Source organism: Oncorhynchus masou, chromosome 16 (genome assembly GCF_036934945.1).
Source record: "Oncorhynchus masou masou isolate Uvic2021 chromosome 16, UVic_Omas_1.1, whole genome shotgun sequence".
In the NCBI taxonomy this organism is placed as follows: Eukaryota; Metazoa; Chordata; class Actinopteri; order Salmoniformes; family Salmonidae; genus Oncorhynchus; species Oncorhynchus masou.
In genome coordinates this window covers 41,985,558-42,012,927 of record NC_088227.1, presented here as the reverse complement: position 1 = coordinate 42,012,927, position 27,370 = coordinate 41,985,558, and the positions used below count along the sequence as shown (strand labels likewise).

The window sequence follows — 27,370 nt, the reverse complement described above, 5'->3', positions numbered from 1 at the left end:
CTTCAAAGTTGCCACCCTTTGCCTTAATGACAGCTTTGCACACTTGGCATTCTCTCAACCAGCTTCATGAGGTTATATTCCAGTCAACTGGAATGCATTTTAATTAACAGGTGTGCCTAGTTAAAAGTTCATTTGTGGAATGTCTTTCCTTGTTAATGTGTTTGAGCCAATCAGTTGTGTTGTGACAAGGTTGGGGTGGTATACAGAAGATAGCCCTATTTGGTAAAAGACCAAGTCCATATTATGGCAAGAACAGCTCAAATAAGCAAAGAGAAACGACAGTCCATCATTACTTTAAGAAGGTCAGTCAATCCGGAAAAGTTCAAGAACTTTCAAAGTTTCTTCAAGTGTAGACACAAAAACCATCAAGCGCTATGATGAAACTGGCGCTCATGAGGACCGCCACAGGAATGAATGGAAGACCCAGAGATACCTCTGCTGCAGAGGATAAGTTCATTAGAGTTAACTGCACCTCAGATTGCAGCCCAAATAAAAAAGTAACAGACACATCTCAACATCAACTGTTCAGAGGACAAAGTGTGAATCAGGCCTTCATGGTCTAATTGCTGCAAATAAACCACTACTAAAATGACACCAATAAGAAGAAGGGAGTTGGTTGGGCCAAGACACACGATTAATGGACTTTAGACCGGTGGAAATCTGTCCTTTGGTCTGGAGTCCAAATTTGAGATTTTTGGTTCCAACCGCTGTCTTTGTGAGACGCAGAGTAGGTGAAAAGATGATTTCTGCATGTGTAGTTCCCCAACGGGAAGCATGGAAGAGGTGGTGTGACGGTGTGGGGGTGCTTTGCTGGCGACACTGTCAGTGATTCATTTAGAATTCCTTTGCACACTTAACCAGCATGGCTACCACAGCATTCTGCAGCGATACACCATCCCATCTGGTTTGCGCTTAGTGGGACTATCATTTGTTTTTCAACAGGAGAATGACTCAAAACACCTCTGTAAGAGCTATTTGACCAAGAATGGAGTGCTGCTTCAGATGACCTGGCCTCCACAATCACCCAACCTCAACCCAATTGAGGTGGTTTGGGATGAGTTGGACCGCAGAGTGAAGGAAAAGCAGCCGACAAGTGCTCAGCATATGTGGGAGCTCCTTCAAGACTGTTGGAAAAGCTTTCCTCAGGAAACTCATTTGAGAGAATAGCAAGAGCGTGCAAAGCTGTCATCAAGGCAAAGGGTGGAAACTATGAATAATCTCAAATATATAATATGCTTTGATTTGTTTAACACTTTTTTGGTTACTACATGATTCCATATGTGTTATTTCATAGTTTTGATGTCTTCACTACTTTTCTACAATGTAGAAAATAGTAAAAAAAAAAATGTAAATTCCTGGTGTGTCCAAACCTTTCGACTGGTACTGTATGTCAAAATAGACCTGATATTATCCAACCAAGCCTACATACTAGACAGAAACAGGGGACTCCAGTCGGGTCCTCAATCTCTTGATAAAGAATGACATGGAGATCTAGAAGTCTATACGATCAGTGGATTGGATGTTAAATTGCTGACTGTACCTTTAGATAGTAAACCAGCAGCTCATTGAGGGCGGGGTCGGCGTTGAGGTTGACAAGGAAACACTTGTCGTCTACCACTCTGATGCCAGACGACTGGAGAGAGATACCTAGAGACTCCAACTGTTTCTGACGCTCCTAGAGGACAACATAGAAGATAGATGACTGGAGAGAGATACCTAGAGACTCCAACTGTTTCTGACGCTGCTAGAGGACAACGCGCTGGCATTAACAATATGTACATATGTAAGTACGTTCTGTTGTGTGTCCGTACCCGAGTGACAGCCCCAGTCTTTCCGCATTTCAGACGTCCCCACAAGGATAGTAAAAACAAGGAAAGCTCAGACATATGGGGTCCCCACAAGGAAAAATACTATTTTAGGCTTTAGGGTTAGCTTTAGGGGTTGGGAAAAAAGGATTTTGAATGGGTATCAATTGTTTGGTCCCCACAAGTATATTAAAACAAGTGTGTGTGTGTGGCTACCTGAGCCACTGCCTCAGTCTTCCGTAGTTTCTGTTCCCAGGTAACTGTCATCTCCTGAATCAGTTTCTCGGACTCCTCCAGCCTCTCCTTCAAATCTGGAGCCTTCATAGACTGACAGGGAGGAGACAAACAAACAGCCATTATAAAGACACACACACACACACACACACACAAAACCATTAAAACCACAATCTGGAGTTTGTGTTTCAACCCAACATCAGCCCGGCTGAGGGGGGCAGTAATATCCTTACCACTCATTCCACCACAGCAACAAGTCATTCCACCACAGCAACAAGTCATTCCACCACAGCAACAAGTCATTCCACCACAGCAACAAGTCATTCCACCACAGCAACAAGTCATTCCACCACAGCATCAAGTCATTCCACCACAGCATCAAGTCATTCCACCACAGCAACAAGTCATTCCACCACAGCAACAAGTCATTCCACCACAGCAACAAGTCATTCCACCACAGCAACAAGTCATTCCACCACAGCAACAAGTCATTCCACCACAGCATCAAGTCATTCCACCACAGCATCAAGTCATTCCACCACAGCAACAAGTCATTCCACCACAGCAACAAGTCATTCCACCACAGCAACAAGTCATTCCACCACAGCAACAAGTCATTCCACCACAGCAACAAGTCATTCCACCACAGCAACAAGTCATTCCACCACAGCAACAAGTCATTCCACCACAGCAACAAGTCATTCCACCACAGCAACAAGTCATTCCACCACAGCAACAAGTCATTCCACCACAGCAACAAGTCATTCCACCACAGCAACAAGTCATTCCACCACAGCATCAAGTCATTCCACCACAGCAACAAGTCATTCCAACACAGCAACAAGTCATTCCACCACAGCAACAAGTCATTCCACCACAGCAACAAGTCATTCCACCGCAGCAACAAGTCATTCCACCGCAGCAACAAGTCATTCCACCGCAGCAACAAGTCATTCCACCACAGCAACAAGTCATTCCACCGCAGCAACAAGTCATTCCACCACAGCAACAAGTCATTCCACCGCAGCAACAAGTCATTCCACCGCAGCAACAAGTCATTCCACCACAGCATCAAGTCATTCCACCACAGCAACAAGTCATTCCAACACAGCAACAAGTCATTCCACCACAGCAACAAGTCATTCCACCGCAGCAACAAGTCATTCCACCACAGCAACAAGTCATTCCACCACAGCAACAAGTCATTCCACCACAGCAACAAGTCATTCCACCACAGCAACAAGTCATTCCACCACAGCAACAAGTCATTCCACCACAGCAACAAGTCATTCCACCACAGCATCAAGTCATTCCACCACAGCAACAAGTCATTCCAACACAGCAACAAGTCATTCCACCACAGCAACAAGTCATTCAACCAACAAGTCATTCCACCACAGCATCAAGTCATTCCACCACAGCAACAAGTCATTCCACCACAGCAACAAGTCATTCCACCACAGCAACAAGTCATTCCACCACAGCAACAAGTCATTCCACCACAGCAACAAGTCATTCCACCACAGCAACAAGTCATTCCACCAAGGCAACAAGTCATTCCACCACAGCAACAAGTCATTCCACCACAGCATCAAGTCATTCCACCACAGCAACAAGTCATTCCACCACAGCAACAAGTCATTCAACCAACAAGTCATTCCACCACAGCAACAAGTCATTCAACCAACAAGTCATTCCACCACAGCATCAAGTCATTCCACCACAGCATCAAGTCATTCCACCGCAGCATCAAGTCATTCCACCGCAGCATCAAGTCATTCCACCGCAGCATCAAGTCATTCCCACCGCAGCAACAAGTCATTCCCACCTCAGCAACAAGTCATTCCCACCTCAGCAACAAGTCATTCCCACCGCAGCAACAAGTCATTCCACCGCAGCAACAAGTCATTCCACCGCAGCAACAAGTCATTCCACCGCAGCAACAAGTCATTCCACCGCAGCAACAAGTCATTCCACCGCAGCAACAAGTCATTCCACCGCAGCAACAAGTCATTCCCACCGCAGCAACAAGTCATTCCCACCGCAGCAACAAGTCATTCCCACCGCAGCAACAAGTCATTCCACCGCAGCAACAAGTCATTCCACCGCAGCAACAAGTCATTCCCACCGCAGCAACAAGTCATTCCCACCGCAGCAACAAGTCATTCCCACCGCAGCAACAAATCATTCCCACCGCAGCAACAAGTCATTCCCACCGCAGCAACAAGTCATTCCCACCGCAGCAACAAGTCATTCCACCACAGCAACAAGTCATTCCACCACAGCAACAAGTCATTCCACCACAGCAACAAGTCATTCCACCACAGCAACAAGTCATTCCACCACAGCAACAAGTCATTCCACCACAGCATCAAGTCATTCCACCACAGCATCAAGTCATTCCACCACAGCAACAAGTCATTCCACCACAGCAACAAGTCATTCCACCACAGCAACAAGTCATTCCACCACAGCATCAAGTCATTCCACCGCAGCAACAAGTCATTCCACCGCAGCAACAAGTCATTCCACCACAGCAACAAGTCATTCCACCACAGCAACAAGTCATTCCAATAACCTGTGTTCCTAGTCCACCTCTGTGTTAGCTACCATTCAGTCGTCGTAGCCGTTTTCATTGAATCATTATTGATCCATGCCGGTCTCACTATAATGACCAAATCAATTTTTTTTATTTTTTTAAAGGTACCTGTTCAAGATGGCAGCATTCTGCAACGTTGTTAAACGTTTCACAGTCAATATGTACCTCAGTGATGCCTGTTACATAATAACTGTTCAGTACCTCAGTGATGCCTGTTATATCATAACTGTTCAGTACCTCAGTGATGCCTGTTATATAATAACTGTTCAGTACCTCAGTGATGCCTGTTACATAATAACTGTTCAGTACCTCAGTGAATCAGTGATGCCTGTTATATTATATAATAACTGTTTAGTACCTCAGTGAGTCAGTGATGCCTGTTATATAATAACTGTTCAGTACCTCAGTGAGTCAGTGATGCCTGTTATATAATAACTGTTCAGTACCTCAGTGATGCCTGTTACATTATATAATAACTGTTTAGTACCTCAGTGAGTCAGTGATGCCTGTTATATAATAACTGTTCAGTACCTCAGTGAGTCAGTGATGCCTGTTATATTATATAATAACTGTTTAGTACCTCAGTGAGTCAGTGATGCCTGTTATATAATAACTGTTCAGTACCTCAGTGAATCAGTGATGCCTGTTATATTATATAATAACTGTTTAGTACCTCAGTGAGTCAGTGATGCCTGTTATATAATAACTGTTCAGTACCTCAGTGAGTCAGTGATGCCTGTTACATAATAACTGTTCAGTACCTCAGTGAATCAGTGATGCCTGTTATATTATATAATAACTGTTTAGTACCTCAGTGAGTCAGTGATGCCTGTTATATAATAACTGTTCAGTACCTCAGTGATGCCTGTTATATAATAACTGTTCAGTACCTCAGTGAGTCAGTGATGCCTGTTATATAATAACTGTTCAGTACCTCAGTGATGCCTGTTACATAATAACTGTTCAGTACCTCAGTGATGCCTGTTATATAATAACTGTTCAGTACCTCAGTGAGTCAGTGATGCCTGTTATATAATAACTGTTCAGTACCTCAGTGATGCCTGTTACATAATAACTGTTCAGTACCTCAGTGATGCCTGTTACATAATAACTGTTCAGTACCTCAGTGATGCCTGTTATATAATAACTGTTCAGTACCTCAGTGAGTCAGTGATGCCTGTTATATAATAACTGTTCAGTACCTCAGTGATGCCTGTTATATTATATAATAACTGTTCAGTACCTCAGTGAGTCAGTGATGCCTGTTATATAATAACTGTTCAGTACCTCAGTGATACCTGTTATATTATATAATAACTGTTCAGTACCTCAGTGAGTCAGTGATGCCTGTTATATAATAACTGTTCAGTATCTCAGTGATGCCTGTTATATTATATAATAACTGTTCAGTACCTCAGTGAGTCAGTGATGCCTGTTATATAATAACTGTTCAGTACCTCAGTGATGCCTGTTATATTATATAATAACTGTTCAGTACCTCAGTGAGTCAGTGATGCCTGTTATATAATAACTGTTCAGTACCTCAGTGATACCTGTTATATTATATAATAACTGTTCAGTACCTCAGTGAGTCAGTGATGCCTGTTATATAATAACTGTTCAGTACCTCAGTGATGCCTGTTATATTATATAATAACTGTTCAGTACCTCAGTGAGTCAGTGATGCCTGTTATATAATAACTGTTCAGTACCTCAGTGATGCCTGTTATATTATATAATAACTGTTCAGTACCTCAGTGATGCCTGTTATATTATATAATAACTGTTCAGTACCTCAGTGAGTCAGTGATGCCTGTTATATAATAACTGTTCAGTACCTCAGTGATGCCTGTTACATTATATAATAACTGTTCAGTACCTCAGTGAGTCAGTGATGCCTGTTATATAATAACTGTTCAGTACCTCAGTGATGCCTGTTATATAATAACTGTTCAGTACCTCAGTGATGCCTGTTACATTATATAATATCTGTTCAGTACCTCAGTGAATCAGTGATGCCTGTTATATAATAACTGTTCAGTACCTCAGTGATACCTGTTATATTATATAATAACTGTTCAGTACCTCAGTGAGTCAGTGATGCCTGTTATATAATAACTGTTCAGTACCTCAGTGATACCTGTTATATTATATAATAACTGTTCAGTACCTCAGTGAGTCAGTGATGCCTGTTATATAATAACTGTTCAGTACCTCAGTGATGCCTGTTACATTATATAATAACTGTTCAGTACCTCAGTGATGCCTGTTACATTATATAATAACTGTTCAGTACCTCAGTGAGTCAGTGATGCCTGTTATATAATAACTGTTCAGTACCTCAGTGAGTAAGTGATGCCTGTTATATAATAACTGTTCAGTACCTCAGTGAGTCAGTGATACCTGTTATATTATATAATAACTGTTCAGTACCTCAGTGAGTCAGTGATGCCTGTTATATAATAACTGTTCAGTACCTCAGTGATACCTGTTATATTATATAATAACTGTTCAGTACCTCAGTGAGTCAGTGATGCCTGTTATATAATAACTGTTCAGTACCTCAGTGATGCCTGTTACATTATATAATAACTGTTCAGTACCTCAGTGATGCCTGTTACATTATATAATAACTGTTCAGTACCTCAGTGAGTCAGTGATGCCTGTTATATAATAACTGTTCAGTACCTCAGTGAGTAAGTGATGCCTGTTATATAATAACTGTTCAGTACCTCAGTGAGTCAGTGATACCTGTTATATTATATAATAACTGTTCAGTACCTCAGTGAGTCAGTGATGCCTGTTATATAATAACTGTTCAGTACCTCAGCCTCAGTGAGCTGGTCTTGTAGTTTCTCCACCTCCTCCCGAAGCTCTCTGATGATGCGTGCGTTGGGGTCTTCGTTGACGACGGCGTGGTTGACGATGCTCTTAGCCCGGTCAGCGTAGCGCAGCGTGGACAATGTCTCGTCGTAGTTATCAGCTGCTGGACTCACCGTGGCCACCATGGCTGTCCTACTGTTACCACCCAGACTGTCCTGGAGAGAGGAGAGAGGAGAGAGGTTAGTCTGTCGAGGAGAGAGGAGAGAGGTTAGTCTGTCCTGGAGAGAGGGAGAGGTTAGTCTGTCCTGGAGAGAGGAGAGAGGTTAGTCTGTCGAGGAGAGAGGAGAGAGGTTAGTCTGTCCTGGAGAGAGGGAGAGGTTAGTCTGTCGAGGAGAGAGGAGAGAGGTTAGTCTGTCCTGGAGAGAGGAGAGGTTAGTCTGTCCTGGAGAGAGGAGAGGTTAGTCTGTCCTGGAGAGAGGAGAGAGGTTAGTCTGTCCTGGAGAGAGGAGAGGTTAGTCTGTCCTGGAGAGAGGGAGAGGTTAGTCTGTCCTGGAGAGAGGAGAGAGGTTAGTCTGTCCTGGGGAGAGGAGAGAGGGAGAGGTTAGTCTGTCCTGGAGAGAGGGAGAGGTTAGTCTGTCCTGGGGAGAGGAGAGAGGGAGAGGTTAGTCTGTCCTGGAGAGAGGGAGAGGTTAGTCTGTCCTGGAGAGAGGGAGAGGTTAGTCTGTCCTGGAGAGAGGGAGAGGTTAGACTGTCCTGGAGAGAGGAGAGAGGTTAGTCTGTCCTGGAGAGAGGAGAGGTTAGTCTGTCCTGGAGAGAGGTTAGTCTGTCCTGGAGAGAGGAGAGAGGTTAGTCTGTCCTGGAGAGAGGAGAGAGGTTAGTCTGTCCTGGAGAGAGGGAGAGGTTAGTCTGTCCTGGAGAGAGGAGAGGTTAGTCTGTCCTGGAGAGAGGAGAGAGGTTAGTCTGTCCTGGAGAGAGGAGAGAGGTTAGTCTGTCCTGGAGAGAGGAGAGAGGTTAGTCTGTCCTGGAGAGAGGAGAGAGGTTAGTCTGTCCTGGAGAGAGGGAGAGGTTAGTCTGTCCTGGGGAGAGGAGAGAGGTTAGTCTGTCCTGGAGAGAGGGAGAGGTTAGTCTGTCCTGGAGAGAGGGAGAGAGGGGAGAGGTTAGTCTGTCCTGGAGAGAGGGAGAGGTTAGTCTGTCCTGGAGAGAGGGAGAGGTTAGTCTGTCCTGGAGAGAGGGAGAGGTTAGTCTGTCCTGGAGAGAGGAGAGGTTAGTCTGTCCTGGAGAGAGGAGAGAGGTTAGTCTGTCCTGGAGAGAGGGAGAGGTTAGTCTGTCCTGGAGAGAGGGAGAGAGGGGAGAGGTTAGTCTGTCCTGGAGAGAGGGAGAGAGGGGAGAGGTTAGTCTGTCCTGGAGAGAGGGAGAGGTTAGTCTGTCCTGGAGAGAGGGAGAGGTTAGTCTGTCCTGGAGAGAGGGAGAGGTTAGTCTGTCCTGGAGAGAGGAGAGGTTAGTCTGTCCTGGAGAGAGGGAGAGGTTAGACTGTCCTGGAGAGAGGAGAGAGGTTAGTCTGTCCTGGAGAGAGGGAGAGGTTAGTCTGTCCTGGAGAGAGGAGAGAGGTTAGTCTGTCCTGGAGAGAGGAGAGAGGTTAGTCTGTCCTGGAGAGAGGGAGAGGTTAGTCTGTCCTGGAGAGAGGGAGAGGTTAGTCTGTCCTGGAGAGAGGAGAGAGGTTAGTCTGTCCTGGAGAGAGGGAGAGGTTAGTCTGTCCTGGAGAGAGGAGAGGTTAGTCTGTCCTGGAGAGAGGAGAGAGGTTAGTCTGTCCTGGAGAGAGGGAGAGGTTAGACTGTCCTGGAGAGAGGAGAGGTTAGTCTGTCCTGGAGAGAGGAGAGAGGAGAGAGGTTAGTCTGTCCTGGAGAGAGGGAGAGGTTAGTCTGTCCTGGAGAGAGGGAGAGGTTAGTCTGTCCTGGAGAGAGGAGAGAGGTTAGTCTGTCCTGGAGAGAGGAGAGAGGTTAGTCTGTCCTGGAGAGAGGAGAGAGGTTAGTCTGTCCTGGAGAGAGGAGAGAGGTTAGTCTGTCCTGGAGAGAGGGAGAGGTTAGTCTGTCCTGGAGAGAGGGAGAGGTTAGTCTGTCCTGGAGAGAGGGAGAGGTTAGTCTGTCCTGGAGAGAGGAGAGAGGTTAGTCTGTCCTGGAGAGAGGGAGAGGTTAGACTGTCCTGGAGAGAGGAGAGGTTAGTCTGTCCTGGAGAGAGGGAGAGGGAGAGGTTAGACTGTCCTGGAGAGAGGAGAGGTTAGTCTGTCCTGGAGAGAGGAGAGAGGGAGAGGTTAGTCTGTCCTGGAGAGAGGAGAGGTTAGTCTGTCCTGGAGAGAGGGAGAGGTTAGTCTGTCCTGGAGAGAGGAGAGGTTAGTCTGTCCTGGAGAGAGGAGAGAGGGAGAGGTTAGTCTGTCCTGGAGAGAGGGAGAGGTTAGTCTGTCCTGGAGAGAGGAGAGAGGGAGAGGTTAGTCTGTCCTGGAGAGAGGGAGAGGTTAGTCTGTCCTGGAGAGAGGGAGAGGTTAGTCTGTCCTGGAGAGAGGAGAGGTTAGTCTGTCCTGGAGAGAGGGAGAGGTTAGTCTGTCCTGGAGAGAGGAGAGAGGTTAGTCTGTCCTGGAGAGAGGAGAGAGGTTAGTCTGTCCTGGAGAGAGGGAGAGGTTAGTCTGTCCTGGAGAGAGGTTAGTCTGTCCTGGAGAGAGGGAGAGGTTAGTCTGTCCTGGAGAGAGGAGAGAGGTTAGTCTGTCCTGGAGAGAGGAGAGAGGTAGAGGTTAGTCTGTCCTGGAGAGAGGAGAGAGGTTAGTCTGTCCTGGAGAGAGGAGAGAGGTTAGTCTGTCCTGGAGAGAGGAGAGAGGTTAGTCTGTCCTGGAGAGAGGAGAGAGGTTAGTCTGTCCTGGAGAGAGGAGAGAGGTTAGTCTGTCCTGGAGAGAGGTTAGTCTGTCCTGGAGAGAGGAGAGGTTAGTCTGTCCTGGAGAGAGGAGAGAGGGAGAGGTTAGTCTGTCCTGGAGAGAGGAGAGAGGGAGAGGTTAGTCTGTCCTGGAGAGAGGGAGAGGTTAGTCTGTCCTGGGGAGAGGAGAGAGGTTAGTCTGTCCTGGGGAGAGGAGAGAGGTTATTTTGTCCTGGTGAGAGGGAGAGGTTAGTCTGTCCTGGAGAGAGGAGAGAGGGAGAGGTTAGTCTGTCCTGGAGAGAGGAGAGAGGGAGAGGTTCGTCTGTTAGAAAGGTCAGACTGTCCTGGAGAGAGGAGAGTCCACTAAGCAAGCTGGTCCTGGGGCTCTGTTCACAAACACAAACAGACCCCACGAAGCCCCAGGACAGCAACACAATCAGACCCAACCAAATCATGAGAAAACAAAAAGATAATTCTTTCCAATGTGTCAAGTAATTAACAAAAAAACAGAGCAAACTAGAATGCTATTTGCCCATAAAAAGAGAGCACACTGGCAGAATACCTGACCACTGTGACTCACCCAAAATAACGGAAAGCTTTGACTATGTACAGACTCAGTGAGCATAGCCTTGCTATTGAGAAAGGTCGCCGTAGGCAGACATGGCTCTCAAGATAAGACAGGCTCTGTGCTCACTGCCCACAAAATGAGGTGGAAACTGAGCTGCACTTCCTAACCTCCTGCCCAATGTGTGGCCATATTAGAGATACATATTTCCCACAGAATTATACAGACCCACAAAGAATTAGATAACAAATCCTATTTTGATAAACTCCCATATCTACCGGGTGAAATACCACAGTGTGCCATCAGAGCAGCAAGATTGGTGACCTGTTGCCAAGAGAAAAGGGCTTTGTAAGTGTAATGTTTACTGTTAATTTTTGTTTTGTTATTTCACTTTTGTTTATTATCTACTTCACTTGCTTTGGCAATGTATACATACGTTTCCCATTCCAATAAAGCCCCTTGAATTGAAATAAAATTGAATAAAGAGGAGAGAGACATTACTCTGTTAGAAAAGACCGGCTATTACCACCCGGACTGTCCTGTAGAGGGAGGAGAGAGAGGAGGAATGTGAGCTCTGAATGAGAGAAGGAGTTACCCCATTTAAAAAGAGACTGCTTTACCACATATACAGTGTGGCAGGAGAGACGAGGCAACACTGTTACAGTTGCAGAATGTTGAACGATAATAACCCGTGGTAATAACCCGTGGTAATAACCCGTGGTAATAGCCCGCGGTAATAACCCGTGGTAATAATCCGTGGTAATAACCTGTGGTAATAGCCCAGGGTAATAACCCGTGGTAATAGCCCGCGGTAATAACCCGTGGTAATAACCCGCGGTAATAACCCACGGTAATGGTAATATGGCTCAGCGTACCTTGAGTAGCCAGGTGAGAACGGAGTCTCTGTAGGGAACAAACTTGGTCTTGTTCTTCCCTGCTCCTTGGTCTGCCAGCGCTGAGATCACCAGGCCCAGCGTGCTCAGAGACCTGACCCACAGTGATTTACAGAACGTGAAGATGTAACAAAGTGTGGCACATTTTCAGAGACATTGAGAGACCGTGTACAAAGTATATAATAAAAAAAGGGGGGAAAGAGAGAAAGAGGGGGAAGGGGAGGGAGAAAGGGGAGGGGGAGAAAGGGGAGGGGGAAGGGGAGGGGGAGAAAGGGGAGGGGGAGAAAGGGGAGGGGGAAGGGGAGGAAGGGGAGGGGGAGAAAGGGGAGGGGGAGGAAGGGGAGGGGGAGGAAGGGGAGGGGGAGGAAGGGGAGGGGGAGAAAGGGGAGGGGGAGAAAGGGGAGGGGGAGAAAGGGGAGGGGGAGGAAGGGGAGGGGGAAGGGGAGGGGGAGAAAGGGGAGGGGGAGAAAGGGGAGGGGGAAGGGGAGGAAGGGGAGGGGGAGAAAGGGGAGGGGGAGGAAGGGGAGGGGGAGGAAGGGGAGGGGGAGGAAGGGGAGGGGGAGAAAGGGGAGGGGGAGAAAGGGGAGGGGGAGAAAGGGGAGGGGGAGAAAGGGGAGGGGGAGGAAGGGGAGGGGGAGGAAGGGGAGGGGGAGGAAGGGGAGGGGGAGAAAGGGGAGGGGGAGAAAGGGGAGGGGGAGGAAGGGGAGGGGGAGGAAGGGGAGGGGGAGGAAGGGGAGGGGGAGAAAGGGGAGGGGGAGAAAGGGGAGGGGGAGAAAGGGGGGGGGAGAAAGGGGGAAGGAGAGGAAGGGGAGGGGGAGAAAGGGGAGGGGGAGAAAGGGGAAGGGGAGGAAGGGGAGGGGGAGAAAGGGGAGGGGGAGAAAGGGGAAGGGGAGAAAGGGGAAGGGGAGGAAGGGGAGGGGGAGGAAGAGTGGGAAGTGGGGTAAAGAGAGGGAAAGAGAGTGGGAAGAGAATGAGAGTGAGATGTAACCTACTTGTTGATGTTGCTCCCCTCCTTCATTCTCTCTCCAGTAGCTCCAGTCTTAGCAGCTCTCTCACTGCCAGCCAGATCCACCAGACTCAGTTTACTGACCTTCTCACCACTGGTCTACAACAACAACAACAACAACAACATGGGGTTATATAGAGCAATATGAAACAGACTGGTTTGTTAGCAACACACATAGCAACACACATAGCAACAGCTGGAGGAAATGAATGTCAACATATTAAAAGTAAAGCATTGAGTGATTTAATGTTGTCATCACATGATGTACTCAGAAAACCATCAAAGTTTTCTTGGCAAGATGCTGGGTTGGCAAGATGTGGTGATGCTGAATTAGAATGTGGTGATGCTGGATTAGAATGTGGTGATGCTGAATTAGAATGTGGTGATGCTGGATTAGAATGTGGTGATGCTGGATTAGAATGTGGTGATGCTGGATTAGAATGTGGTGATGCTGGATTAGAATGTGTTGAATGTAACTTGTAAAGAAACTATTTATCCTGTCCTACCCCAGAACCCAGGTCCATTAGAGTGTGTGTTGGACCTACCCCAGAACCCAGGTCCATTAGAGTGTGTGTTGGACCTACCCCAGAACCCAGGTCCATTAGAGTGTGTGTTGGACCTACCCCAGGTCCATTAGAGTGTGTGTTGGACCTACCCCAGAACCCAGGTCCATTAGAGTGTGTGTTGGACCTACCCCAGAACCCAGTTCCATGAGAGTGTGTGTTGGACCTACCCCAGGTCCATTAGAGTGTGTGTTGGACCTACCCCAGAACCCAGGTCCATTAGAGTGTGTGTTGGACCTACCCCAGAACCCAGTTCCATGAGAGTGTGTGTTGGACCTACCCCAGGTCCATTAGAGTGTGTGTTGGACCTACCCCAGAACCCAGGTCCATTAGAGTGTGTGTTGGACCTACCCCAGAACCCAGGTCCATTAGAGTGTGTGTTGGACCTACCCCAGAACCCAGGTCCATTAGAGTGTGTGTTGGACCTACCCCAGAACCCAGGTCCATTAGAGTGTGTGTTGGACCTACCCCAGAACCCAGGTCCATTAGAGTGTGTGTTGGACCTACCCCAGAACCCAGGTCCATTAGAGTGTGTGTTGGACCTACCCCAGAACCCAGGTCCATTAGAGTGTGTGTTGGACCTACCCCAGAACCCAGGTCCATTAGAGTGTGTGTTGGAACTACCCCAGAACCCAGGTCCATTAGAGTGTGTGTTGGACCTACCCCAGAACCCAGGTCCATTAGAGTGTGTGTTGGACCTACCCCAGAACCCAGTTCCATGAGAGTGTGTGTTGGACCTACCCCAGAACCCAGTTCCATGAGAGTGTGTGTTGGACCTACCCCAGAACCCAGGTCCATTAGAGTGTGTGTTGGACCTACCCCAGAACCCAGTTCCATGAGAGTGTGTGTTGGACCTACCCCAGAACCCAGGTCCATTAGAGTGTGTGTTGGACCTACCCCAGAACCCAGGTCCATTAGAGTGTGTGTTGGACCTACCCCAGAACCCAGGTCCATTAGAGTGTGTGTTGGACCTACCCCAGAACCCAGGTCCATGAGAGTGTGTGTTGGACCTACCCCAGAACCCAGGTCCATTAGAGTGTGTGTTGGACCTACCCCAGAACCCAGGTCCATTAGAGTGTGTGTTGGACCTACCCCAGAACCAAGGTCCATTAGAGTGTGTGTTGGACCTACCCCAGAACCCAGGTCCATTAGAGTGTGTGTTGGACCTACCCCAGAACCCAGGTCCATTAGAGTGTGTGTTGGACCTACCCCAGAACCCAGGTCCATGAGAGTGTGTGTTGGACCTACCCCAGAACCCAGGTCCATTAGAGTGTGTGTTGGACCTACCCCAGAACCCAGGTCCATTAGAGTGTGTGTTGGACCTACCCCAGAACCCAGTTCCATGAGAGTGTGTGTTGGACCTACCCCAGAACCCAGGTCCATTAGAGTGTGTGTTGGACCTACCCCAGAACCCAGGTCCATTAGAGTGTGTGTTGGACCTACCCCAGAACCCAGGTCCATTAGAGTGTGTGTTGGACCTACCCCAGAACCCAGGTCCATGAGAGTGTGTGTTGGACCTACCCCAGAACCCAGGTCCATTAGAGTGTGTGTTGGACCTACCCCAGAACCCAGGTCCATTAGAGTGTGTGTTGGACCTACCCCAGAACCCAGGTCCATTAGAGTGTGTGTTGGACCTACCCCAGAACCCAGGTCCATTAGAGTGTGTGTTGGACCTACCCCAGAACCCAGGTCCATTAGAGTGTGTGTTGGACCTACCCCAGAACCCAGGTCCATTAGAGTGTGTGTTGGACCTACCCCAGAACCCAGGTCCATTAGAGTGTGTGTTGGACCTACCCCAGAACCCAGGTCCGTTACAGTGTGTGTGAGGATGATGTTGAAGACGGCGTGGGACCTGCTGCTCTCCTCGTTCATATTGGTGGCTGCTACTGTACGAGACTTGTTACCCTCTGACATCAGACACTCTATGTCCTGTAGAGAGAGAGACATGGAGGGAGGGAGGGAGAGAGGGAGGGAGAGAGACCGACAGAGAGACATGGAGGGAGAGAGACCGAGAGAGAGACATGGAGGGAGAGAGACCGAGAGAAACCGAGACCGAGAGAGAGACAGAGACAGAGACAGAGAGAGAGAGAGAGAGAGACCGAGGGAGAGACATGGAGGGAGAGAGACCGAGAGAGAGACATGGAGGGAGAGAAACCGAGAGAAACCGAGAGAGAGACAGAGACAGAGAGAGTTTTATATAGACCGAGGGAGAGAGAGAGACCGAGAGAGAGAGAGACCGAGAAAGAGAGAATATGTGAATGTATTGTAATGTTTTTAAAAATGGTATAAACTGTCTTACTTTTGCTGGACGCCAAGATCCATAATAAACATTAATAGATGATCTTCTTTGCGAGGAATCAGAAAACCTCCCTGGTCTTTGTGGTTGAATCTATGTTTTGAAATTCACTGCTCTACTGAGAGACCGTACAGATAATTGTATGTGTGGGGGTACAGAGATGAGGTAGTCATTCAAAAACCATGTCAAACACTATTACTGCACCTAGTAACTTATTATGTGACTTGTTAAGCAAATATTTACTCCTGAACTTATTTCGGCTTGTCATCACAAAAAGGGTTTGACTACTTATTGACTCAAGACATTTCTGCTTTATATTTTTAATTAAATTTGTACAAATTTCAAAGAACATAATTCCACTTTGGAATTACAGGGTTGTGTGTGTAGGCCAGTCACAAAACAATCTCAATTTAATCCATTTTCAAATTCAGGTGAACATAATTCCACTTTGAAATTACAGGGTTGTGTGTGTAGGCCAGTGACAAAACAATCTCAATTGAATCCATTTTCAAATTCAGGTGAACATAATTCCACTTTGAAATTACAGGGTTGTGTGTGTAGGCCAGTCACAAAACAATCTCAATTTAATCCATTTTCAAATTCAGGTGAGCCTGAGCAAAATTTGGGAAAAGTCAAGGGGTGTGAATTCTTTCTGAAGGTCCTGTTTAGAAGCACCAGTCCTCTCCTGACAAAGAACATGTGTTCCAATGAGACCAACCTGGGCCAATTCTATACATTCGATAAGAAATGTACCTTATAGCAGGCTACAGCCAGACGAGACAGACCATCAACGTACGGCCCGAACACCTTGTGTTCTCTCACTCGCAGGGCCTGACGACTTCTGAGGGCAAAGACAGGGGGAGAGAGGTTTCATCAGGAAATACTTCGTTTTTTATTTTACTTTCCCACCTTGATTGTTTGGAGAATAAAAATAAATCCGCTTTCATCATATGCGAGCGGTCATCTCTACGTACTGATATGAGCCTACATGTACAGTATGTCCACATACTAAAACATACGATTGGTTTCTTGTTTATCTGTCATAAACTGGTAACAAAACATTTGAACACCAAAAGAAATATAGTTGTTGTTCTCCTCACCCTTTAGGGTCCAGTAGGTCGCGAACCTTCTCGTTGTAGATCTCCATAAAGGAGACCTCTACAGTGAAGCTCTCTCCCTCCCTCTGTTCCTGTAGGATCCGGTCAAACAGAGAGCTGCACAGCCGCGGGATCAGACCTGGCTGCTCTGACGAACCCATCATGGTGTACGACTTCCCAGAGCCTGGTGGGGGCACACAGCCAATCAAATCAGAGGATCAGGAGGGCTCAGCCAATCAAATCACTGGATCAGTAAGGCTCAGCCAATCAAATCACTGGATCAGGAGGGCTCAGCCAATCAAATCACTGGATCAGTAAGGCTGAGCAAATCAAATCTAAAAACAGGTGAGGCACTTTAGTCACAGGGCCAAAAAAAGGTTTTGTTTGAGGTAAAAAATAATAATAATAATTGGATTACAAGTGTGTTTAAACTGAGTCACCGTGTGTGTTATTGAATGCCTGGTCACTAGTCTGGTACCAACCTGTCTGTCTGTCTGGGTCACTAGTCTGGTACCAACCTGTCTGTCTGGGTCAATAGTCTGATACCAACCTGTCTGTCTGTCTGGGTCACTAGTCTGGTCCCAACCCGTCTGTCTGTCTGGGTCACTAGTCTGATACCAACCTGTCTGTCTGTCTGGGTCACTAGTCTGATACCAACCTGTCTGTCTGTCTGGGTCACTAGTCTGATACCAACCTGTCTGTCTGTCTGGGTCACTAGTCTGGTCCCAACCAGTCTGTCTGGGTCACTAGTCTGGTCCCAACCCGTCTGTCTGGGTCACTAGTCTGGTCCCAACCTGTCTGTCTGTCTGGATCACTAGTCTGGTCCCAACCCGTCTGTCTGTCTGGATCACTAGTCTGGTCCCAACCCGTCTGTCTGGGTCACTAGTCTGGTCCCAACCTGTCTGTCTGTCTGGATCACTAGTCTGGTCCCAACCTGTCTGTCTGTCTGGGTCACTAGTCTGGTCCCAACCTGTCTGTCCATAGGCGAAGATACAGGCGTTATAGCCCAAGAAGGCATTGTCCAGAAGACTCTCTCCAAGGCACTGGAACACGACGTCTTGACCTGACACACACACACACACACACACACACAGACAGAAACACACACACAGACAGAAACACACACACACACACATTAAATTCCAATTGAATTGCATTAGAATATGTGGGTCTTTCTCAAAGGCAGATATTTATCTTCCCTAAAGCCAAGATAATCTATTTCCAGGTCTGTTCCTTTCTTCAGGTGTATCAGTACAGTTAAACCTGGGAGTGCTTTACCCTCCATGGGGCGCTCTGGGACCAGGAAGCATAGTGCTTTACCCTCCATGGGGTGCTCTGGGACCAGGAAGCATAGTGCTTTACCCTCCATGGGGCGCTCTGGGACCAGGAAGCAGTGCTTTACCCTCCATGGGGCGCTCTGGGACCAGGAAGCATAGTGCTTTACCCTCCATGGGGCGCTCTGGGAACAGGAAGCATAGTGCTTTACCCTCCATGGGGCGCTCTGGGACCAGGAAGCATAGTGCTTTACCCTCCATGGGGCGCTCTGGGACCAGGAAGCATAGTGCTTTACCCTCCATGGGGCGCTCTGGGACCAGGAAGCATAGTGCTTTACCCTCCATGAGGCGCTCTGGGACCAGGAAGCATAGTGTTTTACCCTCCATGGGGCGCTCTGGGACCAGGAAGCATAGTGCTTTACCCTCCATGGGGCGCTCTAGGACCAGGAAGCATAGTGCTTTACCCTCCATGGGGCGCTCTGGGACCAGGAAGCATAGTGTTTTACCCTCCATGGGGCGCTCTGGGACCAGGAAGCATAGTGCTTTACCCTCCATGGGGCGCTCTGGGACCAGGAAGCATAGTGCTTTACCCTCCATGGGGCGCTCTAGGACCAGGAAGCATAGTGCTTTACCCTCCATGAGGCGCTCTGGGACCAGGAAGCAGTGCTTTACCCTCCATGAGGCGCTCTGGGAACAGGAAGCATAGTGCTTTACCCTCCATGGGGCGCTCTGGGACCAGGAAGCATAGTGCTTTACCCTCCATGGGGCGCTCTGGGACCAGGAAGCATAGTGCTTTACCCTCCATGGGGTGCTCTGGGACCAGGAAGCATAGTGCTTTACCCTCCATGGGGCGCTCTGGGACCAGGAAGCATAGTGCTTTACCCTCCATGGGGCGCTCTGGGACCAGGAAGCAGTGCTTTACCCTCCATGGGGCGCTCTGGGACCAGGAAGCATAGTGCTTTACCCTCCATGGGGCGCTCTGGGACCAGGAAGCATAGTGCTTTACCCTCCATGGGGCGCTCTGGGACCAGGAAGCATAGTGCTTTACCCTCCATGAGGCGCTCTGGGACCAGGAAGCAGTGCTTTACCCTCCATGAGGCGCTCTGGGAACAGGAAGCATAGTGCTTTACCCTCCATGGGGCGCTCTGGGACCAGGAAGCATAGTGCTTTACCCTCCATGGGGCGCTCTGGGACCAGGAAGCATAGTGCTTTACCCTCCATGGGGCGCTCTGGGACCAGGAAGCATAGTGCTTTACCCTCCATGGGGCGCTCTGGGACCAGGAAGCATAGTGCTTTACCCTCCATGGGGCGCTCTGGGACCAGGAAGCAGTGCTTTACCCTCCATGGGGCGCTCTGGGACCAGGAAGCATAGTGCTTTACCCTCCATGGGGCGCTCTGGGACCAGGAAGCATAGTGCTTTACCCTCCATGGGGCGCTCTGGGACCAGGAAGCATAGTGCTTTACCCTCCATGGGGCGCTCTGGGACCAGGAAGCAGTGCTTTACCCTCCATGGGGCGCTCTGGGAACAGGAAGCATAGTGCTTTACCCTCCATGGGGCGCTCTGGGAACAGGAAGCATAGTGCTTTACCCTCCATGGGGCGCTCTGGGACCAGGAAGCATAGTGCTTTACCCTCCATGGGGCGCTCTGGGACCAGGAAGCATAGTGCTTTACCCTCCATGGGGCGCTCTGGGACCAGGAAGCATAGTGCTTTACCCTCCATGGGGCGCTCTGGGACCAGGAAGCATAGTGCTTTACCCTCCATGGGGCGCTCTGGGACCAGGAAGCATAGTGCTTCCAGTATAAAGCCTGTTCTAATGAATAACAACTCAACAGCAAGAGGAGGGTTTACAACTGTTTACCCACAATGCACATAGTCCAGGGGAAAGAGAGAATCTGAAGGATAATCCTTATTAGACGGTGTGGATGTTGTGTGTGGAAGGGGATGGATGGACGTCCTTTTGATCTCGTTTATCTCGTTGCTGAATTAAGTATTCTGAGATCTACTAACCTGCAAACTTGTCTGTGTCGGACTCGTCCGTGGACCAGAAGCAGTGGTCATAAGCAAAGACCTGAGGTGGAAAATGACAGCCAGTTGAAGAACACATAAAAACCTGACGTTCACAAGAAGAAGTGATTAAATAGTGATTTTGTAACCTCGCAAATAGTGTCGTGGTTAAGGGCTCACCTTAGGCTGATTCCTGAACAGGACAACAGAGGGGACAGGGAAAGACTTGGTTAAACAGCTTTACTCCAAACAAAGTGGGCTAACTAATAATACCAGTGTGCATTCAGGTACAGGGGAAACCACCAAGCTATTAATATATGCATTTACTAACAAAGTCCATGAAGTCAAAAGGTGATATGAAAAGGGAGTACATAAACTAAATATTTAAAAAAATATATACATATTTTTTTATATCATCCAAAGCTTAAAAACACGCTGTCAAGGCGACACGCTGTCAAGGCGACAAGCTGTCAAGGCGACACGCTGGCAAGGCGACACGCTGGCAAGGCGACACGCTGTCAAGGCCACACGCTGTCAAGGCCACACGCTGTCAAGGCAACACGCTGTCAAGGCAACACGCTGTCAAGGCCACACGCTGTCAAGGCAACACGCTGTCAAGGCAACACGCTGTCAAGGCAACAAGCTGTCAAGGGAAGGGTGAGAGGGAGGGAGGGGGTGAGAGATCAATTGGGAATGTTCTAAAGGATTGGGGGGGGGACGCAATCGTATGTTCATATTTCTCTCTAATAAAACATTATTTTCTTAAAGAAAGAAGGGTCTCAAAACAGCATAGGGGGTTGTGCCACCTTTAGCTGCAATGCCTCCCAACCAAACGCTTCCTGTAGTTGTTGATCAGTCTCTCATGTCACTGTGGAGGAATTTTGGTCCACTCATCCATGCAGAAGTGCTTTAACTCAGTGACTTTTGTGGGTTTTCAAGCATGAACTGCTTGTTTCAAGTCCTGACACAACATATCAATTGGTATTAGGTCTGGACTTTGACTAGGCCATTCCAAAACGTCAAATGTATTGCTTTTTAGCCATTTTCATGTAGACTTGATTGTGTGTTTTGGATCATTGTCTTGCTGCATGTAACCAGCTGCTCTACAGATTCAACTCAGACGGACAGCCTGACATTCTCCTGTAGAATTCTCTGATACAGAGCAGAATTCATGGTTCCTTCTATTAAGGCAAGTCGTCCAGGTCCTGAGGCAGCAAAGCATCCCCAAACCATCACACTACCACCACCACGCTGGACCCCAAACCATCACACTACCACCACCACGCTGGACCCCAAACCATCACACTACCACCACCACGCTGGACCCCAAACCATCACACTACCACCACCACGCTGGACCCCAAACCATCACACTACCACCACCACGCTGGACCCCAAACCATCACACTACCACCACCACGCTGGACCCCAAACCATCACACTACCACCACCACGCTGGACCCCAAACCATCACACTACCACCACCACGCTGGACCCCAAACCATCACACTACCACCACCACGCTGGACCCCAAACCATCACATTACTACCACCACCATGCTGGACCCCAAACCATCACATTACTACCACCACCATGCTGGACCCCAAACAGAGGTTGATGATCATCCGGGTGCTTTTTTGGCAAACTAGAGTCAACTTTTTGGACGACACAGGTCCCATTATGTCTGGTGAAAACCAAACACTGCATTTATGACTCGTTGCAACTAAACCACAGAGCAGCTTGGCTGACTCTAAAGAAGAAGAATCCTCCAACATGGTCAGGTTCTCCTGTTGGCTGGGATCCCTCCACTAGCTGTTTACCAGCCTTGTGTTCTCCTAAACTACACTGAGCAAAACATATAAAAAGCACAACATGTAAAGTGTTGGTCCCATGTTTCAGGAGCTGAAATAAAAGATTCCAGAAATGTTCCATACGCACAGAAGAAATAAATTAATTGTTTACATCCCTGTTAGTTATAATTTCTCCTTTGCCAAGATAATCCATCCACCTGACAGGTGTGGCATATCAAGAAACTGATGAAACAGCCTGGTCATTACACAGGTGCACCTTGTGCTGGGAACATATCAAGAAACTGATTAAACAGACTGGTCATTACACAGGTGCACCTTGTGCTGGGAACATATCAAGAAACTGATTAAACAGCCTGATCATTACACAGGTGCACCTTGTGCTGGGAACATATCAAGAAACTGATTAAACAGCCTGATCATTACACAGGTGCACCTTGTGCTGGGAACATATCAAGAAACTGATTAAACAGCCTGATCATTACACAGGTGCACATTTCTCTACCATAAGCTGCCTTCAACGTCGATTTAGAGAATTTGGTAGTAAGTCCAAATGGCCTCACAACTGCCGACCAAGTGTAGCAACGTCAGCCCAGGAACCTCCACATCTGGCTTCTTCACCTGAAGGATCGTCTGCGACCAGCCACTCGGACAGCTGATGAGACCGTGGGTTTCCACAATCGAAGAATTTCTGCACAAACTGTCTGTAACAGTCTCAGGGAAGCTCATCTGCGTGCTCGTCGTGCTCACCGGGGTCTTGACCTGACTGCAGTTTGGCGTCGCAACCAACTTCAGTGGGCATATTCTCACCTCGATGGCCACTGACACGCTGGAGAAGTGGGCTCTTCACGGATGAAACCCGGTTTCAGCTGTACCGGGCAGATGGCAGACAACATGGCGTCGTGTGGGAGAGTGGTTTGTTGATGTCAAAGTAGGGGCAAGGCATAGGCTACGAACAAACTGCATTTTATTGATGGCAATTTGAATGCACAGAGAGATACCGTGACGAGATCCTGAGGCCCATTGTTGTGTCATTCATGCGTCGCCATCACCTCATGTTTCAGCATGATAGTTCACAGCCTCATGTCGCAAGGATCTGTACACAATTCCTGCAAGATGAACATGTCCCAGTTCTTCCATGGCCTGTTTTCTCAGACATGTCACCGTCTGGACATGTTTGGGATGCTCTGGATCATGTTCCAGTTCCCGCCAACATGTTCCAGTTCCCGCCAATATTCAGCAACTCTGCACAGCCTTTGAAAAAGGAGTGAGAGAACATTCCACAATCAACAGCCTGATCAACTCTATGCAAAGGAGATGAGTCTCGCTGCGTGAGGCAAATGGTGGTCACAGCAGATACTGACTGGTTTTTGGATCCACGCCCCTACCTTTTTATTAAGGTATCTGTGACCAACAGATGCATATCTGTATGCCTCAGTCATGTGAAATCCATAGATTAGGACCTAATTTATTTATTTCAATTGACCGACATCCTTATATGAACTGTAACTCAGTAAAATCTTTGAAATTGTTGCATTTTGCGTTTATATTTTTCTTCAGTGTAATATAAAAACAAAATGTTATAAGAGCCATGTAGAATACTTCAAAGACACATATTTATAAAAAAAAGGCCCAGAGCTCGCCGAGGAAGCCTGATGCTCTACTAAAATGGTCCCTTAAATAACCAAAATGGAATCTGGGAAGTGATTTAGTCTGAAGCCCACAGAAGCCTGTAGAACCTGTTCATATATAGCCCAGGGGATAGACAGGAGGACAGCACTGCAGCGTGTCAGGGCAGAAATCACAATTGAAGACAAAATGTCCTACAGCTTATTGTAGACCACACAAAAAATGGGACCATATCATGCATCAGAAACATAACCTATAGTCTAACAAACCCCCCAACTAACCAGGTATCTGTTTGTTGATGAGGTGGAAACCTCATCTGGGCAAGTAGCCAACCCTGAGAGCATCCATCCCACCTGCACACTGACTGACTGAACACAGAATTAAAACTGAATAGACACACCCTTAGTAACGAGACACAGGACAGAGCAGGGCGGAGGGTTAAGGCAGGGTAGCGTTGTGGAGGGTGTTCGGAAGGTTAAGGGAGGGCTTGGAGCTAAACAGTGAGTTGTCAGACCGGTTTGACTCTCTGTGACTGAACGTACATACACAGCAGACCAGCTAGCTGTAGGGCTGTAATGGAGATGATGACTGATGGTTCATGACATGGCATAGACTATAGGTAGTTCAAGATGATGGGCCAGACAAATGGTCAGTAGGGAAGATTCAGTTATTTATTTTTCTTCCTATTCTGAAATCAACACCATGTCCATTGAGCATTGGACCAATAAGGTGTGATCCTCAGTGTGAGAACATCAGAGGGGATCTAATTTGGTGGACACACAGTGCATTCTAAGTGATACAGTACGTAGCATGAACAATGACTCTGACAAATGATACAAATAACACCTGGTGGCAGCCAACAACAAAACACAAAATTCACTTATTTCCAATAACCGTCCTGCACTTGAACCATTGAAAAAAAACAACAAAAAAAACTAAAAATGTATTTTGTTGCTTTTCAGAAAGCAAAATCAATAACACGGTCTGACTTGGATCTGATTCCTCATCTGTTTCTAAACACGTCAAACCATAAAGAAAAGTCAAGCATATGAAAAAGGGGGCCCAATTAAATTCCTAAGCTAGTAGTCCTTGATAAATATTGACCTGAAACTGAACCCCCCCCCCCCACCCAATTACTACAATATAATTCAAAATGAAGTATTTGTTGAACACTGAGCAGTAGACAGGCACATGGATGGCACATGGGATGGGAGGCCTATGCTGCAGGGATACATGATGCTCAGAATTTTGGTATGTTTATTCATACCGGGAGTCTCCCTTGCTGAGGTTCTGACTAGCAGGGTTCAACACTGTCTGGTTCCCCTCCATCCCCACCACACAGATGGTCTTCAGGTCTTTTTCTGGTGGGAAGGAGACACACAACACATACGTTGTTGTTATACAACAGGAGCAACAACAACAATCAACAGGTCTTATTTCTGTGTCTGGCTATGCTGTGTCCCGGGAACAGTTGATGATTCGAGGTGGCCACAGACATTTAACCTCTTAGATAGTGTATGTGTTGCTATGTTGATACACTGCATAGCCAAAAGTATGTGGACACCTGCTCATTGAACATCTTATTGCAAAATTATGGGCATTAATATGGAGTGTGTCTCCCCTTTGCTACTATAAACAGCCTCCACTCTTCTGGTAAGGTTTTTCACTAGATGGTGGAACATTTCTACGAGGACTTGCTTCCATTCAGCCACAAGAGCATTAGTGAGGTCGGGCACTGATGTTGGGTGATTAAACCTGGCTCGCAGTCGGCGTTCCAATTCAGCCCAAAGGTGTTCGATGGGGTTGAGGTCAGGGTTCTGTGCAGACCAGTCAAGTTCTTCCACACCGATCTCAACAAACCATTTCTATACGGACCTCGCTTTGTGCAAAGGGGGCATTGTCATTATGAAACTGGAAAGGGCCTTCCACAAACTGTTGCCACAAAGTTGGAAGCACAGAATCGTCTAGAATGTCATTGTATGCTGTAGCGTTATGATTTCCCTTCACTGGAACTAAGGGGCCTAGCCTCCTCCACCAAACTTTACAGTTGCCACTATGCTTTGGGGCATGTAGTGTTCTCCTGGCATCCTCCAAACCCAGATTTGTCCGTCAGGACTGCCAGATGGTGAAGCGTGCTTCATCACTCCAGAGAACGCGTTTCCACTGATCCAGAGTCCAATGGCGGTGAGCTTTACACCACTCCAGCCGACGCTTGGCATTGCGCATGGTGATCTTAGGCTTGTGTGGGGCTGCCATGAAAACCCATTTCATGAAACACCCAAAGAATAGTTATTGTGCTGACCATGCTTCCAGAGGCAGTTTGGAACACGGTAGTGAGTGTCGCAACAAAGGACATACGATTTTTACGCACTACGTGCTTCAGCACCAGGCAGTCCCGTTCTGTGAGCTTGTGTGGCCTACCACAAGCCATAAGACTGCTGAACAATTAATCAAAATGGCCACCGGACTATTTACATTGACACCCCCCATTTGTTTTGTATGCTGCTACTACTACTACTACTTGCTGTTTGTTATCTATGCATAGTCACTTCACCTCTACCTACATGTACAAATTACCTCGACCTAACCTGTACCCCCGCAAATTCACTAAGAACCGGTAACCCCCTGTATGTCGCCTTGTGATTTTTTTTGTTACACTCTTTCTTGAACTGCACTGTTGGTTGAGGGCTTGTAAGCAAGCATTTCACAGTAACGTCTACACCTGTTGTATTCTGGGTATGGGATAAATAAATAAATAAATAAAGTTTGATTTGATATAAATTGAACCAGAATGATACATTTATAGATATTTTTTAATGCATTGTTCAACCTGCCCTTCATTCACACAATATTCTATGACCTTAACCTGCCGGATATAACTGCTGGGGCTACATGTTTAGTCACCCCCACATCATTCACTCACACACACACCAAAATAAACTGCATGGAAGGAAAGACCTAGTCATGAAATGACTGTGAAGATTTGTAATTATGAATGTACCTCTTCTGTTCATTGGTCGGACGCGAACTGCGACCTTCACATTGGAGTTACTCAAGCTGTCATCCATGGTGCCCGGCTGTGGGTTTTCTGTGGCTGGACTGAATGGTGAATGAGATTCATTAATAATGCATAACGTTAGTGTACATGCATGAATCATGCTACCTCATCTTGCCAAATGTACACATTCTGAATGATTTATCTCTAAAGGTTATTAATCAAACGAAGAGATAGGAAGCCTGCTGTAGCTAGCACAATGTCAAAACACTCTTCGTTGCGTCGAAGATCACCCACACACATACACACACACACGTGCCCTGTTCAGCTCAAGGACAAAAGTTAAGTTTAAAAAAACGGAAAAAAAGCTCAAACGATTTTAGCTGACAGAGAAAACTGTCAACTCACCGTGCGACTAGTTCTTATTTCCCCCCTTACTCGAGCGTCCAAATTCAGGCAGCGTTCTCTTCAAGTGCACCTTCCTTCCCTAGCTTGCGTGCCAGCGGGATAAAAACAAACAAACAATATTTGGTGATATCGGTGGACAAAATTAGCCAGCAACAACTAAACAGTTTAGGTAGTAAATTGTCTTGAGTTACAGCTATTATAAAACATTCCCAAAAAACACGATTGTCCAAACTTACGGAGAACAACAACAGATCATTGCGAGAACGAATAGTTTTCCACCTGTTGCATTTCCTGATGCCGCCCGTATAGATCCCTGAAGTCATAGTCCTAAACCTGTCCTGAAACCTTAACCGGATTTAGTTGCGATACACAGATTTGCGCAAGGGAATGTTGTTTGGGAATAAACTGATGGAGAGTATACTGATTTATTGTAGATCTGTATTTTTTTTAAATGTTTCAGAAAATATACA

General features: G+C 47.3%; 1 protein-coding gene across 1 annotated transcript in view; it reads right to left on the bottom strand.

Annotated features, from left to right (window-relative positions):
* LOC135557964 (kinesin-like protein KIF13B) overlaps positions 1–27,235 on the bottom strand; it is an 84,265-nt gene extending 57,030 nt beyond the window's left edge. Inside the window, exons 1-15 of the mRNA XM_064991701.1 lie at positions 27,137–27,235; positions 26,901–26,979; positions 26,499–26,596; positions 24,765–24,858; positions 20,240–20,252; positions 20,063–20,123; positions 17,750–17,842; positions 16,783–16,963; positions 16,436–16,523; positions 15,181–15,315; positions 12,810–12,922; positions 11,800–11,911; positions 7,464–7,676; positions 2,022–2,132; positions 1,541–1,675 (exon numbers count right to left, since the gene is read on the bottom strand). Coding sequence (XP_064847773.1) covers positions 1,541–1,675; positions 2,022–2,132; positions 7,464–7,676; positions 11,800–11,911; positions 12,810–12,922; positions 15,181–15,315; positions 16,436–16,523; positions 16,783–16,963; positions 17,750–17,842; positions 20,063–20,123; positions 20,240–20,252; positions 24,765–24,858; positions 26,499–26,565 — 1,416 coding nt within the window. The 5' untranslated portion in view covers positions 26,566–26,596; positions 26,901–26,979; positions 27,137–27,235. The remainder of the gene's footprint in view (positions 1–1,540; positions 1,676–2,021; positions 2,133–7,463; positions 7,677–11,799; positions 11,912–12,809; positions 12,923–15,180; positions 15,316–16,435; positions 16,524–16,782; positions 16,964–17,749; positions 17,843–20,062; positions 20,124–20,239; positions 20,253–24,764; positions 24,859–26,498; positions 26,597–26,900; positions 26,980–27,136) is intronic.
* Positions 27,236–27,370: the final 135 nt, after the last annotated feature.